This window comes from Olea europaea, chromosome 18, assembly GCF_002742605.1.
Source record: "Olea europaea var. sylvestris chromosome 18, O_europaea_v1, whole genome shotgun sequence".
NCBI lineage: Eukaryota > Viridiplantae > Streptophyta > Magnoliopsida > Lamiales > Oleaceae > Olea > Olea europaea.
The window spans coordinates 5,575,044-5,594,839 of NC_036254.1; the positions used below are offsets into that span (position 1 = coordinate 5,575,044).

At 33.3% G+C, this 19,796-nt stretch overlaps 3 protein-coding genes across 3 annotated transcripts; all 3 read right to left on the minus strand.

Annotated features, from left to right (window-relative positions):
* Nucleotides 1-9,398: 9,398 nt before the first annotated feature.
* LOC111366645 lies at nt 9,399-10,639 on the minus strand. Its single transcript, XM_022987358.1, has 3 exons — nt 10,039-10,639; nt 9,789-9,952; nt 9,399-9,686 (listed from the first exon to the last, which is right to left on the minus strand). Exons 1-3 carry the CDS (start codon nt 10,637-10,639, stop codon nt 9,399-9,401), a joined length of 1,053 nt encoding a protein of 350 aa, XP_022843126.1.
* Nucleotides 10,640-10,665: 26 nt separating this feature from the next.
* On the minus strand, nt 10,666-12,012 carry LOC111366646. Its single transcript, XM_022987359.1, has 3 exons — nt 11,956-12,012; nt 11,427-11,837; nt 10,666-11,205 (listed from the first exon to the last, which is right to left on the minus strand). Exons 1-3 carry the CDS (start codon nt 12,010-12,012, stop codon nt 10,666-10,668), a joined length of 1,008 nt encoding a protein of 335 aa, XP_022843127.1.
* Nucleotides 12,013-12,060: 48 nt separating this feature from the next.
* LOC111366647 lies at nt 12,061-13,084 on the minus strand. Its single transcript, XM_022987360.1, has 3 exons — nt 12,949-13,084; nt 12,603-12,830; nt 12,061-12,518 (listed from the first exon to the last, which is right to left on the minus strand). Exons 1-3 carry the CDS (start codon nt 13,082-13,084, stop codon nt 12,061-12,063), a joined length of 822 nt encoding a protein of 273 aa, XP_022843128.1.
* Nucleotides 13,085-19,796: the final 6,712 nt, after the last annotated feature.

A 19,796-nucleotide genomic window follows, 5' to 3' on the forward strand; every position in this document is an offset into this window, starting at 1 on the left:
TATATTAAAAATCAAAATTCAAGTATTCTAGAAAAACTTGTTAAATTAGAAAAAATACCATCCAAGGTAGATTTAACAGAAATAAAAGGAATTTTAGATTATAATAAATCTAAAGAAATAGAAATAGGATCTACATCAAGTGTAGAAAAAGATCTAAAAGCCCTAACAACTACATTAGAAAACTTAAGTTTTAGAGAAACAGGAAAAGAAAAGGTAACTAGGAAATTACCTAAGGAATATAAATTTCCAAGATGAATATTAATCCTTTCTTAGGAAGATCTAAAACAATAAGTGAAGAAGCATCTACATCGAGAAATAGCACTTCAAGTATAAACAGAAACATAATAGAAAGATTTTTAAACAGACCAGTACAATAGAATCAAAATATAGAAGAAATCATAGATCCTCAACAAGATTACTTAAGATTTCAGACTAATGGACTAAGAATTCTTAACCCAGAAATATTATATAATAGAGGAATTTTTGAAATAAGAACACAATTTTTCAGACATAGTAGAGAAGTATCTGTTCGGTGCATAAGAAATCAAGTAAGAAAATTGAATTTAATATCAGAAGACTTTAAGAGAAAACTAAAAAAGAAAAATTTTAGATTCATGCATTTAGGATTAATAGTTATAGGAATAAAATGATTAATGAGAAAAAATTTAGGATGTAAAGTTTTAGTTACTATATATGATGAAAGAATCAATAATATAGATAAAAGTATGATTGCTAGTACAGAAATTGATATGAATAATAATAATGGAATAATTTATTGTAATCCAGACTTTTTATTAACTATTAAAGATTTTTCAGATAAAATTAAAATAGGAATTTAAACTAAAGGATATGAAGAAGTTGAAAGTGGAGATAATTTATTAATTAGTATAGGATTTTTAGGAAGATGTTCAAATAATTCCCAGACAAAATATAAAATTTATATAGATAAAGTAGTAAATTTAATGAGCAGTAAAGGAATTAATATGGTTAAACCTAAAGAATACTCATCAGAACAATTAGCAGGACTAGAATGGGATATGGATAAATTTTTAAAAAATCAAGAAACAATTATAGCACCACAGGAAGCATTAACTTATAAAGATATTCATGGAAGAACTAGTTTAAGATTTTAAAATTATAATTAGGTACAAAGACAGAATGATTTTGAAGAAGAAACCAATCCTGAAGAAGAACAAAATGAACCATTTCAAAATCAAGTTCATATAGAATTGATAGGTGAAGAATTTGATAGAATAATCTATCCAAAAGAATTAGGAATAAATTTAAATAATAAAGAATTATTAGAACTTGAAGATCAAATGTATCTTAATAAGACAATTAAAGAATCTGAATATTTATATTATGATCAAAAACAAAATATAAGAATAGGAATTATTAAAGAAGATAATGATTCAGAAAATTCAGATTTGAGTTATACAAAAGAACTTATGGAAGATTCAAATACATTTAGAACTTTTAGTGATACTCCTTTTGATAGAACAATTAAGCATGAAGCAATGGTCTATGGTGGAGGATTTCCCCCAAGAGGAGCTCATCCTTTATATAATAATACGGAAGGAAAATATATAACAAGAGGAAGTGAAAGACCCTTAGAAAAGAAAATAGAATTCCAATCAGATCATAAAGCACATATTTTAAATATTACAACACATAATCCACAGACATGGAATAATGTAATAGATGTATGGAAGAATACTATAATAGGACATTATATTAGAAATTTTCAAGAAATGGAAGCTTTAGATATGTATAGATACTTAGAAACATTTTTAGGAGAAAGTGTAAAAACTATGTGGGAAGCATTTAAATTAGAAAAGAAAGAAGAATTTGAACAATTAATTAATATGGGTAGTAATCCTTATAATTTTGTTAATAAAATACAAATATTAATAACAGGAGTAGACCCAAATTCAGGACATATGAGTATACAAAGAAAAGCTATGAGAGACTTAGAACAACTTAGTCTTTATAAATGAACTAAAGGAAGATATGTTAAGAACTTTTTAAATGAATACCATTACTTAACTTCAATATCAGGAAACACATTTAATCAAGAAATCGATAATAAACTATTTCATAAACTACCAGGACCATTAGGACTAGAGATTACGGATAAATGGAATAATTTACCAGCAGTAAAAGAAGAACCAGAAAACCAATGGAGTATAGGACAAAGAATACAACATGTAATAAGATGTTTAGAGGATAAATGTGTAGAGTTACAAATTCAAAAACAACTTAAAAAGACAGACTATAAATTCTGTAAAGATATTTTTACCCCACAAACCTATGGAGCCTTTAGTTCAAGAAAAAATAAGCATAGTAATAAAGAAAGAAAGAATAAAAGACCTTTTAAGAAAAGATACTTTCTTAGAAAATCTAATAAGAGAAAACCATACTTAGACGAAAAAAGACATGTGAGGAAATTTAAACCAGAAAGAACTTATAAAAATAGACTTAGTTGTTATGTTTGTAACAGTAATGAACATTTATCTAAGACCTGTCCAAAAAGAATAAATAATTATGATAAGAAGAGTACATTAATAGAATGTACTAATGAAGATTTAATACAATTAGATGAATATATCTCAGACAAAGAATCTATTTATAGCATTATATCAATAGAAGATAAAAATTTAGAAGAAAATAAAGAATCTGATTATGAAATAATAGATGAATTCTCTAATATAAGATTACAAGAAGAATCAGAAGAAGAACTAAATTTAATGAATAATGTAATTATAGAATGTTTACATAATTGACAAAAATATAAAGAAGCAGATAATATAGCTTGTTATTTATGTAATTGGTATCCAGTTAGAAAACTTAGAGCCAAATGTTTAGAAAATTATAAAGAAGCATGCATAAAATGTTTAGAAGAAAAGAACCTCATTAAAAAAGAAAAAGTTAACTCAGAAATTTTAAAAGAAAGAATTGAAATTTCAAAAATAAAAATTCTTAGAAAAAGAATAGAAAGTCTAGAAGAAATGCAAAAAATTATAATAAATAAGATAGAAATGTTAGAATATAATAATAAAGGAAAAACAATAGAAATAGAAGAACAAAGTCAAAGTACAGAATATAAAGAAAAAGAATATGTTAAGGTAATATGTAATCCAGAAAAACTTAAAAGTATTAAGGTAAAATGTTATATTAAAATAGGACAATATGAAATAAAATGTTTAGGATTAATAGACTCAGGTTGTAGTAATTGCATAATTAATAAGAAATTAATACCAAAACAATACATAACATATTCAGACAAACCAATAGAAGCACAACAAATGGATGGAGAACTTTATACTTATACAGAATTATTACAATCAAATAGTAAGATTAGTTTTGAGACAAACTGTGGCAGAAGTATAGAATATACATTACCAAAAGAATTAGTTTGGGTTAGACCTCTAAATATTAAAGATACAGATTTTTTTATAAGATTAAGTTTTTTATTAAAAGACAATGGAAGTGTTACAATTACTAAAATTTTTTTACATTTACATAAACATATATTATTTACACCAACACAGACTACTTATTTTCCATCAGAGTGCATAAAGAAATGTGGTGGTAGTAGTAATAATAGCTGTAAGTGTGAAAAAGAAAGAGAATGTCAATTAATAGAAGAAGATAATTTAGAAGAAATAAATTTTGAGATTATAAAAGAAGATACTTTAGAAAACATAGATTTTGGAACTATAGAATTAATTGACAATGAAAAGATTTATGATATGTTAATCACAGAACAAGAAATAGAAAATTTAATATCTAGATTAGAAAAGATAGAGATAATAGAAGAAAATGTTTTAAAATACTGGGAGAAAGATAAAATTTTATGTGAATTAAAAATTAAAAATCCAGAATACATAATTAAAACGAAGAATATTGAAGCTACAAATTTAGACTTAGAAGATTTTAAAATACATATAAAAGAACTTTTAGAATTAGGAGTAATTAGAAAATCAGATAGTCCTCATAGATCAGCAGCCTTTATAGTTAGGAAACATTCAGAAATTGTTAGAGGAAAAAGTAGAATTGTTATTAATTATAAAAGACTTAATGATAATACTATAGATGATACTTATAACATACCAGATAAGACAGTTTTAATAAATAAAATTCAAAACTGTAAAATTTTTAGTAAATTTGATTTAAAGTCAGGATTTTGGCAAGTAAAAATGCATCCAGAAAGTATTAAATGGACAGCTTTTACTTGTCCAGAAGGACATTTTGAATGACTTGTAATGCCATTTGGAATTAAGAATACACCAAATATTTTCCAAAGAAAAATGGAAAGTATTTTTAATAAACATAGTAAGTTTGTAATAGTATACATAGATAACATCTTAGTATTTAGTAAAAATAAACAAGAACATAGAGGACATTTACAAATAATATTTTCAGAATTTATTAAACATGGTTTAATAATTAGTAAAAAGAAAATGATTTTATTTAAAGAATTTATAGATTTCTTAGGAGTTAATATAGGAGAAGGTAAAATTAAGTTACAGCCCTATATTGCTAAGAAAGCTTTAGAATTTCCAGACAAACTAGAAGATTTAAAACAAATCCAAAAATTTTTAGGATTAGTAAATTATGTTAGACCATTTATAAAAGATTTGGGAAAAATAGCATGACCCTTATATGCAAAGACATCTCATACAGGACAAAGATTTTTTAATCAAGAAGACATAAAATTAGTTCAACAAATAAAAGAAAAAATAAAAACCTTACCAGAATTGGCTATATCTTTAGATTCAGAATATTTAATTATAGAAACAGATGGAAGTATGACAGGATGGGGAGCTATATTAATATTCAAACCCAATAAATATACTGATAAAAGTACAGAAAGAATTTGTAGATGCAATAGTGGAAATTATAAAGAAAAAGGAAATTTAAGTAGCATAGATGTAGAATTATTAGCTATAAATTATGCATTAGATAGTTTTGAATTATTTATTATATCTAAGAAAGAAATAACTATAAGAACAGACTGTGTAGCAATAGTTTCTTTTGTTAATAAAATGAAAATAGATTCAAAAAGAAGTAGTAGAAGAAGGTGGTTAAACTTTATAGATAGAATTACAAATACAGGAATTAATATAGAATTTGAGCATATTAAAGGTAGTGATAATAAAGCGGCAGACATAATAAGTAGAATAATAATAGATAGAAATTATTAAATTTGTCTAACACAATTTTGTTATACAGATGATAAGACCAAAACCTATAAAACCAGGAATTTCACCTGGGAATTCATTTTCTTTACCACAGACTCCATTTAATCAGAACAGACCAATGTTACAAGATAAGTTAAGGTTTGGAAACCAAGAACTTATAGTTTGTCCCAATAGTAATATTTCCTTTAAAATTTTACCGCATATTTCTTTATCTAGAGAAAAAAAATGTATTTTAGACAATTTATGAATTTCATATAATAAGAATCCAAAAGATCAAAAATATTTTCTTGCATGCATGAATGCATTGTCAGAACATTTTAGTCAGAACAAATAAAGATTTAAATTTTATGTTGTTATTAAAGGTAAAAATCCAGGAATCCTCCATTCTTGGATAGAAGTTTTAGATTGCATTAAAAAATTTTCAAATCCTCTTTACAAAGGTTTTACAAATTTTCAAGAAGCATTAGATGCAGCAAGACAGCATATAGGAATAAATTTTTATTTATCCCCTTCTTTAAAGAACTACTCTGACCCTCCATTAGACTTCTCTCCAAGTAAAGACCAGAATATTTTCTACCAACACTGTGAGTGTATGCGAAGAAATTACAAAGTTATCAATGAAGCCAATCAGAACCTTTCACTAGAAAGAACCCAACTCCAAAAGAAAGTGGCCCAACTAGAAAAAGAGATTTTGGATCTAAAAGTCCATTATCCAATAGGTACTATGGAGCCCAAAAAGTCCATAGCTAGTCCAGCCCAAACGGTAGCTGGTAAAGACTTATAAAATCCGTTGAAGGTTGTGGACTCACCAAAAGACCAACAGACTCAGGGGACTGTTGATTCCTCTACTAAATTAGATAATCAGACTTAGCAGACTGATAAATCTGCTATAGAAAAAGGTAAAGAGATTTGGGATCTTTTAGGACAGCCCAGTGGAAATTTGATTACTTAGTTAAGTACAGTCCACCAGAACATTTTTCACCAGAACACTTTTCAAATAATCCAGAATTTTCACAAGCCCAAGAAATTCAGTCCAGTAAAGGAAAAGACAAAATGGTAGCCCAAGACAGTCAAGACTGTTTATTTCTTCAAGAATCACAAGACCATAATCCAGATACTGTTTCTTTAGAAAAGATTTTTGAAAAAATTGAAGAATTTCAGAAGCAATCCAAAAGAGATGAAGGAACTTCTTCCAGAAAAAGGAAAAAGATTAAGAAGAAGAAAAATGATGAAGGATTAAAAGAACAAATTAGAGAAGCAGTCAATCAAGCATTTGAGACAATCTTTAAAAAGAACCATGGAGAAGAGAAAGAAATTTCAAAATGCCCAGATTAGAAAGAAAAAGATGAAGCCAGTAATTCCAGACTTTCAGATGAAGACGAAGATCCACGGAACGAAGGATACAATGATTCAGATAGTGGAATGTCATTCTCATCAGTGGCACGCCACAATCTTGATATGTGATAAAGATCCTCAATAATGCATAACAAGACAAAACTGAAAGAAGAAAAGAAGAAAAAATAGAAGACCTTTTATCATTATACTGTAGACTTTTAGAAAAAAGTTCTATTATTTTGTATTATTAGAAAAGGTGTCGGGACTTTTTGAAAAAGAAAAGATTCCCATTTGAATTTTTAGACATTTGATAGACTTTTTTGTAAAGTTGGTGGAAATCTTGCAAAAGAAAGATTCCCAACTGTAGACCTTTAGAATTTTTAGCAAAAAGACGTAGAAAATTTTGCCACTTGTTAGACTTTAGAATGACCAGAAGTTTCTCGGTGAAACATGTGCCTTTCCTAAGGATAATTTAGACTTTTTGCTCCCAAAAATTTTTCTATTTAAGGAATGGGTTTCATTTGGTTTAGGCAGAAGTTTACAAGCTGTGTATTCTCTGCTATCCAAAAAACCTCTCTTTCAGAAAAATTCTCAATCCAAAAAATATTGTATAGCTGAAATATTCTTGTGAATATTTAAGGTATTCTTGTATTCTTGTTCTTTTAAGTTTATTTTAGAATTTTAGGGACTTCCCGAAAGGGAAATCCTTAGTTGTAAATCTTCTCAAAGATGAATTTATAAATCCCTGATTTATGCTCTTTTATGTCTATGTTATTACGTTTATGTTAAAGTAAATATTTGTTATGTTTTTCATTTCATCCTATACATATAATAAAAGCATAACTTGATTTCTAGAAGTCATACTGTTTTTAGGTTAATCCTGAGTGACCCAAATAGGTGAAAACTTTTGGCCAGAGTGAGCATTTTGATGTTTTCTAAAGATGCTGGGGAAAGGGAAAAAATTAATCTAAGAATTTTATAAGGGAGTGCCATGGATAACCTTATAAAAAGGAATCAGGTTCAATTTTATATGTCATAGGTGGTGAAAATTTAAATGTGAAAAAAAGGGGGGATTTATACATGATTCTTAAGAAAGATTTATAGAAAACTAAGGAGAGTATTGAGTAGGATCAAAGTTATTAAAAGTTAAAAGTTTAAACAATTAAACAAAACAGCCTATTAAAACAGCATACCCCCCCATTTTGTAACATTTGTTTGTTCTGATTAAATGGAGTCTGTGGTAAAGAAAATGAATTTTCAGGTGGAATTCCTGGTCTTATAGGCCTTGGTCTTGTCATCTGTATAACAAAATTGTGTTAAACAAATTTAATAATTTCTATCTATTATTATTCTACTTAGTATGTCTGCCGCTTTATTATCACTACCTTTAATATGCTCAAATTCTATATTAATTCCTGTATTTGTAATTCTATGAATTATTTGAACATCTTCCTAAAAATCCTATACTAATTAATAAATTATCTTTACTTTCAACTTCTTCATATCCTTTAGTTTGAATTCCTATTTTAATTTTATCTGAAAAATCTTTAATAGTTAATAAAAAGTCTGGATTACAATAAATTATTCCATTATTATTATTCATATCAATTTCTGTACTAGCAATCATACTTTTATCTATATTATTGATTCTTTCATCATATATAGTAACTAAAACTGACAATTTATGAATTTCATATAATAAGAATCCAAAAGATCAAAAATATTTTCTTGCATGCATGAATGCATTGTCAGAACATTTTAGTCAGAAAAAGTAAAGATTTAAATTTTATGTTGTTATTAAAAGTAAAAATCCAGGAACTTTCATTCTTGGATAGAAGTTTTAGACTGCATTAAAAAATTTTCAGATCCTCTTTGAATTCCACCTGGGAATTCATTTGCATCAAGATCTTTACCACAAACTCCATTTAATCAGAACAGACCAATGTTACAAGACAAGTTAAGGTTTGGAAACCAAGAACTTATAGTTTTTCCCAATAGTAATATTTCTTTTAAAATTTTACCGCATATTTCTTTATTTAGAGAAGAAAAATGTATTTTAGACAATTTATGGATTTCATATAATAAGAATCCAAAAAATCAAAAATATTTTCTTGCATATATATATATGTATATATATATTCATATACCTCCAACCTACTCCCTTCCCATATTGACTAGAATGTCAATACAACCATTTTTGAGCATGACCCTACAAAATAAAATAAAAAAACGAATTTACCAAATTTGCCTAAGAAGAAAAGAACATGTCTAAATAATGAAAAGAGAATTAAGGAATAGAACTTGGGTTGCCTCCCAATAAGCGCTTCTTTTACGTCTTTAGCTGGACGTGAATATGGTGTTAAGTTGGTTCATCAAGGGTAATTTCTTCCACATCCCGTTTTCTTCTCCATAGTAATGCTTGAGTTTCCTGAAAGGTAGACCTATCCATGCTTACTAACTCCACTGCACCATAAGAGAACACCTTACGAATTACAAATGGTCTCGACCACCGGGATTTGAGCTTGCCAGGAAAGAGTTTCAAGTGAGAATTGAATAGAAGAACTCGCTCTCCTGTCTTGAAATAGCTCCTTAGGATTCTCTTGTTATGCCACATTTTTGTCCGTTCCTTGTATATCTTTGCATTTTCGTATGCATCATTCTGGAATTCCTCCAACTCATCAAGTTGCAACAAGCGTTGTGGACCGGCCAATTTCATATCTAAATTCAATTTCTTCACATCCCAATAAGCTCGATGCTCCAATTCCATCGGCAGATGACAAGCTTTTCCGAATACCAGACGATAGGGTGACATTCCAATTAGTGTTTTAAAGGTTGTTCGGTATGTCCAAAGAGTGTCATCTAGTTTGAGAGACGGTCCTTTCGATTGGTGATCACTGTCTTTTCCAAAATCTGTTTAATCTCTCTGTTAGACACCTCTGCTTGCTCATTTGACTGTGGATGATAGCCAAGTGCCAACTTGTGCTTGACATTATACTTAACTAGAAGAGAATTGGACAGCTTGTTACAGGAATGTGTACCTTCATCACTTACTATTGCCCTAGGTGTGCCAAAACGAGTAAAGATATTTTTCTGTCGAAACCTCAAAACCACCCTTGCATCATTTGTTGGTGTAGCAATGGCTGCAACCTATTTAGATACATAATCAACTGCTAGGTGAATGTATACTTGACCAAAAGAAGGTGGAAACGGACCCATGAAATCAATACCCCACACATCAAATAATTCCACCTCAAGCATATTAGTTAATGGTAGCTCATGATGCCTTGAAATGTTTCCAGTACGTTGACAGCAGTCACATATCTTCACAAAAGCATAGCAGTCTTTGAACAGATTCGGCCAATAGAAATCGGATTGCAATACCTTTGCAGCAATACGCGTAGGACCGAAATGACCTTCATAAAGTGAGAGGAATGACAATGCTGCAAGATTGATTGTGTTTCTTCCACAGGGACACACCGCCTAATTATTCTATCAGCACATCTTTTGAACAATATTGGATCATCCCACAGATATGACTTGACGTCATGGAGGAATTTCTTCTTTTGATGAAAGGTCAAGTCAGGTGGCAATCTTCCAGGCACTAAGTAATTAACAAAATCAGCATACCATGGGATCTTTGTTGATACAGCTAGCATGATTTCGTCAGGGAATGTTTCTCGAATTTGATTGTCATCCACCACCTTTTCATTCTCTAACCGTGAGGGATGGTCTGCAACAACATTCTCACTGCCTTTCTTATCCCGAATCTCTACATCAAATTCCTGTAGTAGCAATATCCATCGAATTAGGCGTGGCTTGGCATCCTTCTTTTCAAAGAGATAACGGATTACAGCATGGTCTGTGTAAATTATCACTTTGGTGCCAATAAGGTAGGATCTGAATTTGTCACATGCAAACACTACTGCTAGAATTTCCTTCTCTGTTGTGGTGTAATTTAGTTGAGCTCCATTAAGCGTTTTGCTTGCGTAGTGGATTGCACAAAAAATCTTATCACGCCTTTGTCCTAAAATCGCCTCTACTGAGCAGTCACTGGCATCACACATAACCTCAAATGGCTGATTCCAATCTGGTGCTACCATCACTGGAGCAGTAACTAATTTTGCCTTTATGTTTCAAAAGCCCGTAAGCAGTCTTCATCAAAGACGAATGTTGTGTCCTTCTCCAAAAGATTACATAGGGGTTTTGCCACTTTTGAGAAGTCTTTGATAAATCTCTTGTAGAATCCAACGTGCCCTAAGAAACTTTGAATGCCTTTGACATTGGTGGGTGGTGGTAGTTTTGCAATTGTATCAATTTTTGCCCTGTCCACTTCCAATCCCCTCGCTGAAACATGGTGGCCTAGTACAATTCCTTCTTGTACCATGAAGTGGCACTTTTCCCAGTTTAGAACTAAATTCTTTTCCTCACAGTGTTGTAATACCAAGGAGATATTGTGAAGGCAGTTGTCAAAAGAAGTACCAAACACCAAAAAGTCATTCATAAATACCTCCATAATGTCCTCAACCATGTTCGTAAAGATCGCCATCATGCATCTCTGAAAAGTGGCCGGTGCATTGTATAACCCGAATGACATCCGTCTGTAGGCAAAAGTTCCATAGGGACAGGTAAAGGTTGTCTTTTCTTGATCTTCTGGTGCTATAGCAATCTAGTTGTAGCCCGAATGTCCATCAAGAAAACAATAGTAAGAGTAGCCAGCTAATCTGTCCTACATTTGATCGATGAACGGGAGTGAAAAATGATCCTTTCTAGTTGCCTTGTTCAGTTTCCTGTAATCAATGCACACCCTCCAGCCGGTTACTGTTCTAGTTGGAATTAGCTCATTGTTGTCATTTTAACTACTGTCATCCCTCATTTCTTTGGTACTACCTGTACTGGGCTGACCCATTCACTGTCTGAAATGGCGAATATGATCCCTGCCTTCAATAGCTTTAGTACCTTAGATGGAACAACTTCTTTCATTACTGGGTTTAATCTTCTCTGATGTTCAATGGACGGCTTGTAAGAATCTTCCATGAGGATTTTATGCATGCAGACTGTAGGACTTATCCCCTCGATGTCAGCTATCGACCAGCCCAAAGCAGCCTTGTGATCCCTCAACACTTTCAATAATTTGTCCTCTTCGTCCCTGTTGAGTGATGAAGAAATGATCACTGGAAATGCAGAATTGTCCCCTAGAAATGCATAGCGAAGGTGATCTGGTAATTGCTTCAGTTCAATCTTACTGCTTTCGCTGCTTTCTTTATCATCCGATTCCTCTGATTTTTGAATATCTTCAAACTGTGATAGGTTGCTTTCAATTGGTGTAGATTTTAGAGCTAATATGCAATCAACCAGGTCTTTGCTCCCTGTATATTCTCCAACAGAGATCCTCAATATATAGTTTCTTATCGCTCACAGCAAAATCAATGAAGTCAATCCTATGGCATGTGTCAGTGTCGTCCGAGCACTTCATTACTTGATAGATGTTGAACCTCACCTCTTTTTGATTCACTCTCAACGTCTAATGTCCTCCTTGCATATCAATTAATGCTCTTCCAGTTGGGATTTCCTGATCTTCTTCCATATCTAGTACCACAAAATCAGCTGGGAAGATGAATTTGTTGACCTTTACTAACACGTCTTCAATAATACCTTGTGGGTAAGTGAGGGACCTATCAGCTAGTTGTAGAGTCATTGTTGTTGGCTTGACTTCCCCGAGGCCTAACTTCTTGAATATTGATAACGACATTAGGTTGATGCTTGCTCCTAGATCATAGAGGGCCTTTTCAAAGGAAGAGCTTCCAATGGTGCATGAGATAGTGAAGCAGTCCGGATCTTTTCTCTTATGAGGAAGTTTCTTTTGAAAAATAGTGCTGCATTCTTCTGTTAATTTTACTGTTTCATATTCCTCCAATTTTCGCTTCTTTGACATCACTTCTTTCATAAACTTTGTGTAATTTGGCATTTGTTCCAAAGCATCTGTAAAAGGAATATTAATGTGAATTTTCTTGAAAATTTCTAAAAGTTTTGCAAATTGATCATCAAATTTTTTCTTTTGAAAACGCTGTGGAAATGGAAGTGGTGATGTGAGAATTGGTGGGTTGTCAGCGAAGGATATGGAGTAAGGTCTGTGAGCCTTATTTGTTCCTTTGGCCTGCTTTTCTTGCTCTTCTACTACTTGTTCTTTCTCCTTATCAAGTGTGGGGTTGCTATCTTCGGTGGGTCCACTTTCTCCAACTTGCTTGCCACTCCTTAATACAACGGCTTTACAGTGTTCCTTTGGGTTAGCTTCTGTATCACTTGAAAATTTTCCTTGCTGCTAAGACTTCATTGAGGTAGCCAATTGACCAATTTGCACTTCAAGATTTTTCATTGTGGTTCCCATGTTGGACTTTCAATATTATCCAACCGTGATTCATCTTTGTTGAAGCGTGATCTTGTCTCAGAAATGAATATCCCAAGGATGTCTTCCAAGGGTGGTTTCCCTTCAGAATTCTGAGTGTTGAATCCGGGTGGAGGTTGAAGTGTGTTTCTATTGTTGCCATATGACAAGTTCTTGTGATTCCTCAGCCCTGGATGATAGTGATTAGCTTGGTAGCTTCCTCTTTGATTGTAGTTTCTACTGTTGACATATTGGGCCTACTCGTTTGCAACCTCTGTCTCTTGGTGTGATGAAGAAGTGCTCATGACCGAATCTACCTTCTGTTGATTTCCTTGAGTGGTAAGCGTGACTATCTGATTTGTGAGTGATGCAACCTGAGCTGCTAGTGTTGTGACGGGATCCACTTCATAAAGTCCTGCTACTTTCTTTACGCTCAATCTCTCACTTGGCCATTGGTAACTGTTAGTGGCTATGTCATCCAATAAAACATATGCAGCCTCTGCTGTTTTAGCCATTAAAATGTCTCCCGCAGCTGCATCTACTATAGTCCTTGTCTGCCTATTTAGCCCATTATAAAATATTTCAATTTGCACACATTTCTGGAACCCATGTTGAGGACATCTCCTAAGCAAGTCTTTAAATCTTTCCCAGGTTTCATAGAATGGCTCGAAGTCGAGTTGTTTGAATTGACTAATTTCACCGCGAAGTTGAGCTGATTTAGAATGTAGAAAGTACTTAGTGAGGAATTTCTGAGCCAAATCATCCCAAGTTGTAATTGAGTCATACGGTAGTGACTGAAACCAAGCCTTTGCTTTATCCCTTAAAGAGAAAGAGAATAGACGAAGTCTAATTGCATCTTCAGTAACCCCATTCATCTATACCGTGATACAAATTTCCAAAAAGGATCCAATATGAGCATTTGGATCTTCTGTTGCAGCACCCCCAAACTGATTTTGCTACACCATTTGTATCAACCGTGGCTTCAATTCGAAATTGTTTGCAGCAATTGCTGGGCCTGCGATACCAGAATAGTTGTCATTGACAACCGGCCTTATGTAGTCCCGAATAGCCCTTTGTTGGTTATCCTCATTGGCTGCTCTAGCATCCTGTTCTGCTATTGCTTATCGTTCGTTTCTTTGTATGCCTCTGAGAATGTGAAATGTGCGTTCTAGTTCAGGATCAACATGTAGTAAGTCTAGATTTCTCGCCCTTCATATAAACAGCTGAAAATAACCACAAAGAAGCTCTTAAAGATAGACACAAAAAGAATAAAATAAAAAAAATAAAAATTTCGATAGAAATAAAAATCTATAGTAAAATGAACGACGATTGGTAATAATATCAATTGAAATCAAATGAATCAATCTCTGGCAACGGCGCCAAAAACTTGCCACACATTTTATGCAACGTGGTTCAACCACAAGCGCACGGTGTCAAGTTTTGTAGTATATTAAAGAATTGAAAAGTGTCGAACCCACAGGGATTGATATTCGACTTCTACTGAGTACTATAATTATGTCCGCGTTTATTTTATCTAGACAATCAGATGTTAAATTGATGTTTGAATGTTAAACTAATGTTATGAATTAAATAACACAAGGAACGTGAGGCAATTTTTAAAGATTAGATTAGAATTACGTGATGTCTAGGGAGTGATTTCACCATATTATCGACATAATTCTCAACCCCTATAGATATTTCTATCAACTATTTCCCGAATTCATATGCAAGAATCCTAAATTAATCCTATTTCTCTCTCTCAAGCGTCAAATAGAACCTATCTCTATATTTTAATCCCAATATCTCTATTTTGAATTAAATATATAAAGATTATCAAGCACTTGGTTCTTGTTTTACCCTCAAAGATTCGCACTTTCTCTCGAAACCTACGAATCTAGGTTATATTGTTCTTAGATCACACCTAAATTCCCTCTCTCGAGCGTCAAATTTAGAGCATCAATTCATTCAATTGGTGATCAGGCAATTGAAAGCATTACGCAAGAACAATACAAATCAATTCTAGAAAAATAAACGGGAATACTATAAAAAAATTAAATTATGTCTCAAATAGGTTACATCAAACCTTATATTTAAAAGTTTAGTTCATGATGAAGAAGAAAAACGCAATGAAATACAAACTAGAGTGCATGGAGAAGAGAAAGATAGGAGAAAACTCAGTTTGCCTCTTGATTTCTCAGTTTTCTGCTTGATTTCTTCTCCAAGATCGGGTCAATCTTCTCTCAATTGGTGCTTCTTTTCCTCTTGTCTCTTCAGCCATCTAACCCCTCTCTCTTGGTCTTCATCTTGGTATTTATATTTTCTAGGAGTTCTCAATGGTTAAGGTATGATTTTTGGGCCGAGAAATAATTAAAATTTCGGGTTTTATGCGTTTTGGGATTCGAGGCCACGGCGCCCAAGTCTGGCACCGTGGCGCCAGTGGTACTGCTCTGTTTCTTCTTCATTGGGCGCCATGGCACCCAGGTCTGGCGCCGGGTCTACTGCTGGAACTTGACTTCTTTTGGGCGCTATGGCGCCCATTTTCGGTGCCGTGGCGCCAGTGCTACTGCCTTGCAACACTTCACTTTATTTTCCAAGCATATTTTCCATTCTGATCTTCTTCAATACTTGCTTATTCATGCTCCATTTCAATGATCATCATTTTTGCTCATCGCAGGCTCCCAATTGTGGTATTTTCTCGGGAGTTGTCCAAACTGCAAAACAACATGAACACACATCAAAACGTTCAAAAGTGCCCAAGAACAAATCAAAAAACGTGATTTAGAAGCTTTAGTTTAATGAGTGAATTACACTCATCAGTGGGTTCAAATCATAAGGAGTGGTGGATTGACACCTGTGCTACAAGGCATGTGTGCTCTGATAAAAAGCTGTTTGCAACGTTCGAAGCAATTGAGAACGGGGAGAAGCTGTTCATGGGAAATTCAGCAACCTCTGAAATCAATGGTCAAGGAAAGGTGGTTCTAAAGATGACCTCGGGAAAGGAGCCGACTCTCAACAATGTGCTATATGTACCGAAAATTCGTAAGAATTTAGTGTCCGGGTCGCTTTTGAATAAGCATGGTTTTCACATTGTATTTGAGTCAGACAAATTCATTCTATCAAAAAGTGGAATGTTTGTCGGAAAAGGTTATGCTTCCGACGGTATGTTTAAGCTGAATGTAATGGTTGTGAAACCAAAAATGAATAAAGGAAATTCTTCTACTTATTTGCTTGAGTCTTCCAATTTGTGGCATGGTAGATTATGACATGTTAACTATGATACTTTACGTAGACTAGTTAACTCAAATTGCATACCCAAGTTCCATAATAATTCCGAACATAAGTGTGAAACTTGTGTTGAGACAAAATTGATAAGGTCATCCTTTAAGTCAGTTGACTTAATTTAATTCACGGTGATGTTTGTGGCTTAAAACTTGTACAAACAAGAGATGGCAACAAGTATTTTATTACTTTTATCGACGATGACACAAAATACTGTTATATGTAACTGCTTAAAAGCAATGATGAAGTTATAGAGAAATCTGTTCTCTATAAGAATGAAGTTAAAACTCAACTTAATAAGAAAATTAAGGTACTACGGAGTGATCGAGGTGGTGAGTATGGAGCACCGTTTGTCGATTTCTGTGCACAACACGAAATCATACATAAAACCACCGCACCTTATTCATCGCAACAAAACGGTGTAGCTGAACGAAAAAATCGTACCTTAAAAGAAATTATGAATGCTATGCTAGTAAGTTTTGGGTTACCTCAGAACATGTGGGGGGAAGCTGTGTTATCAGTAAATTACCTTTTAAATAAGGTGCTCCGAAAGAAATTAGAAAAGACACCTTATGAGTTATGGAAAGGAAGAAAGTCTACTTATAAACACTTGCGAATGTGGGGATGTCTTGCAAAAGTAGTTGTTCCAACACCAAAGAAGGTTAGGATATGCCCGAATACTATAGGCTGCGTCTTCATTGGCTATGCATGTAATAGCAATGCTTATCGGTTTCCTGTGTATGATTCAAAAATTCCAGACATACACAAAAACACGATAATGGAATCGAGGAATGCTTCTTTCTTTGAAGAAGTATTTCCATACAAGTCCAAAGAGGAAGCCAGCTCTCTAAACGAACATATGAGACAATGACTGAAAATAGTTAAGACGAAGAATTAAAAGAGGAAACTGAGGTTAGACGCAGCAAACGGGAAAGGACAGAAAAGTCTTATGGTCCTGATTTTCTGACCTATATCCTACAAAGCGAATCTCAAAGTTATCAAGAAGCTGTGAATTCCTCAGAAGGACTTCAATGGTGAAATAGATTCCATTAAAGGTAAAATAGATTCCATAGTGCAAAATCATACATGGGAGTTAGTGGATCTTCCTCCTGGATGCAAACCACTAGGCTACAAATGGATTTTCAAAAGGAAAATGAAAGCAGATGGAACCATCGAAAAGTACAAGGCCAGATTAGTAATAAAAGGTTACAAACAAAGGGAAGGCCTTGATTAGTTTGATACGTATTCTCCAGTGACGAGAATAACATCTATTAGGGTGATACTTGCGATTACTGCTTTGCGAAATCTAGAAGTATATCAAATGGATGTTAAAACTGCTTTTCTAAATGGAGATTTAGAAGAAGAAATTTATATGGAACAACTCGAGAGGTTTTCGTCACCAGGACAGGAAAAGAAAGTTTGTAAACTGGAGAAATTACTATATGGCTTGAAACAAGCACCCAAACAATGACATGAAAAATTTGACAATGTCATAATAGATAGTGGATTTAAAATTAATAAATGTGACAAATGTGTTTACGTCAAAGACACTAAAGATGACTATGTCATTTTATATCTTTACGTTGACGACATGTTTATTGTAGGTAGTAACAATAAGATGATTGAATCCACTAAAAATATATTAAATTTGAGATTTGATATGAAAGACATGGGTTTAGCTGATGTTATACTTGGAATCAAAATCTCAAGAATATCAGATGGGCTTGTTCTAAACCAGTCACATTATGTGGACAAAATTTTGAAAAAGTTCAGTAAGGATGATACTGACTTGGCCAGAACACCGATAGATACAAGTTAACATCTATCCAAGAATAAGGGTGAATGTGTCTTTCAAGTAGAATACTCGAGGGTTATTAGAAGTCTAATATACTTAATGAGTTGTACAAGACCAGATATAGCCTACACAATCAGTAAATTGAGTAGATATACGAGTAATCCAGGAAATGATCACTGGAAAGGTATAGTAAGAGTACTGAGGTATTTAAGATATACTCGTGACTATGAAATACACTACACCAGACATCCAGCGGTCATTGAAGGATACAGTAATGCTAATCGGATATCTAATATAAAAGACTCAAAGTCCACCAGTGGATATGTGTTCACTTTGGGAGGTGCTATCATCTCATGGAAATCCTCTAAGCAAACGGTTATAGCCAGATCTACAATGAAATCTGAGTTCATAGCCCTAGATAAATGTGGTGAAGAGGTCGAATGGTTGTACAACTTTTTAGAGGATATTCCAAGATGGTTTAAACCTGTGCCTGCAATTTGCATATATTGTGACAGTCAATCTGCAATAGAAAGTGCATAGAGTAACATGTACAATGGTAAGTCTAGACATATACGTCGTAGACACAATACCATTAGATAACTACTCTCAACTGGAGTTATCAAAATTGACTATGTTAGGTCAAAGGATAACATTGCGGATCCGCTAACCAAAGGGTTAAATAGAGAGTTAGTTGGGAAATTATTGAAAGGAATGTGACTCAAGCCATTGAAAGAATAAGTCATTACAAAGGAAACCCAACTTAGTTGACTGGAGATCCCGAGATCTAGGTTCAAAGGGACAATCTAACTGTAAATACTTGATAAAATCACTCTGGGGGTATCGCCTCCTATCCATTCTTATGATATAATAGTGATGCCTGTAAGGATGAAGGTTAAGCAATAGGCTTTTAATGATTCTTACGCGTCGAAAATCGAGCCAAGTAATGCGGGTTATTTATAATAAGAAATCACCTATGTGAGAAAGAAGTGTGGCCGCTTCTAAGAGAATTGTGTGGGGCTCAATTCTTAGAAATTCTCACAGAACTAGGCATATGTTCATGGTCAAAATGAACATAATAATGGGAACTGAAGGATGTTAGGAAGAATCCTGTGTCAAGTATGTCATCGTTTACACAAATGTTAGAGCAGTTCAAAGACATCGCGTCTACTGGTCAGCCAGTAAAGTAAATATACTTTCACAAGGGAAGGTTCAAAAGGTAACATCTACATATCCTATGCAGGCTTCAACCGTTGAACTTTATCACCAAATCTTATGTCTCACGTTTTGTGTCTCTCCCAATTTTCATTCATGTGAAGGATTGTTGAAAAAAAAAAGAGTGAGCGGCTCACTTTTGGCACACTTTTCGGTGGAACCTATTGGTCCAATTTGGCATATCAAAGTTGATATGTGTTCTCCTCCACGAGAACATCGAAGTCATGCATTTATTTGCCAAAATTGAAGCTCGGGTGAAATTAGAGTTTAAAGTGGACCATAGAAAATGGTCTATGTTGGTGGGAAAATTATAGATAATTTTGTTCCACATAGGAAAAACATGGAAACCAAAACCACTTTATATATGGATGTGCATTGGAATGGTGTGATCATGTGTAGCATAGACGCTCTCTCCACGTGCGCGCACAGGGGGGGTGCAAATCACGGACAGAAATAGCTTTCGGACTTTCAACTTGGGTGCGGGCACGACCTGCGCACACGAATGTCGAACCAAACGAAGCAAAAACTGACCAGTTTGGATTGTCCGTGTTTTGCAATTTTTGTGGTTTTTCCAAATGACTTTTGAGTG

Bases quoted from the DNA above. Each gene is read 5' to 3' on its own strand.
- LOC111366645 (XM_022987358.1), bottom strand. From the start codon at position 10,639: ATGGTAGCACCAGATTGGAATCAGCCATTTGAGGTTATGTGTGATGCC. The intron at 9,953-10,038 runs GTGCTGATAGAA...CACTTTATGAAG, and splicing joins TCCAATATTGTTCAAAAGAT to GTCATTTCGGTCCTACGCGT. The intron at 9,687-9,788 runs GTGGAATTATTT...GTATCTAAATAG, and splicing joins CATTAACTAATATGCTTGAG to GTTGCAGCCATTGCTACACC.
- LOC111366646 (XM_022987359.1), bottom strand. From the start codon at position 12,012: ATGAAGTGCTCGGACGACACTGACACATGCCATAGGATTGACTTCATT. The intron at 11,838-11,955 runs GTGAGCGATAAG...AACCTATCACAG, and splicing joins TTGACTTCATTGATTTTGCT to TTTGAAGATATTCAAAAATC. The intron at 11,206-11,426 runs GTAGTACCAAAG...GGCTACAACTAG, and splicing joins AATGGGTCAGCCCAGTACAG to ATTGCTATAGCACCAGAAGA.
- LOC111366647 (XM_022987360.1), bottom strand. From the start codon at position 13,084: ATGGCAACAATAGAAACACACTTCAACCTCCACCCGGATTCAACACTC. The intron at 12,831-12,948 runs GTTGGATAATAT...CAAGTGATACAG, and splicing joins TTCAACAAAGATGAATCACG to AAGCTAACCCAAAGGAACAC. The intron at 12,519-12,602 runs GTTTTCAAAAGA...TTCCTTTTACAG, and splicing joins ACCACTTCCATTTCCACAGC to ATGCTTTGGAACAAATGCCA.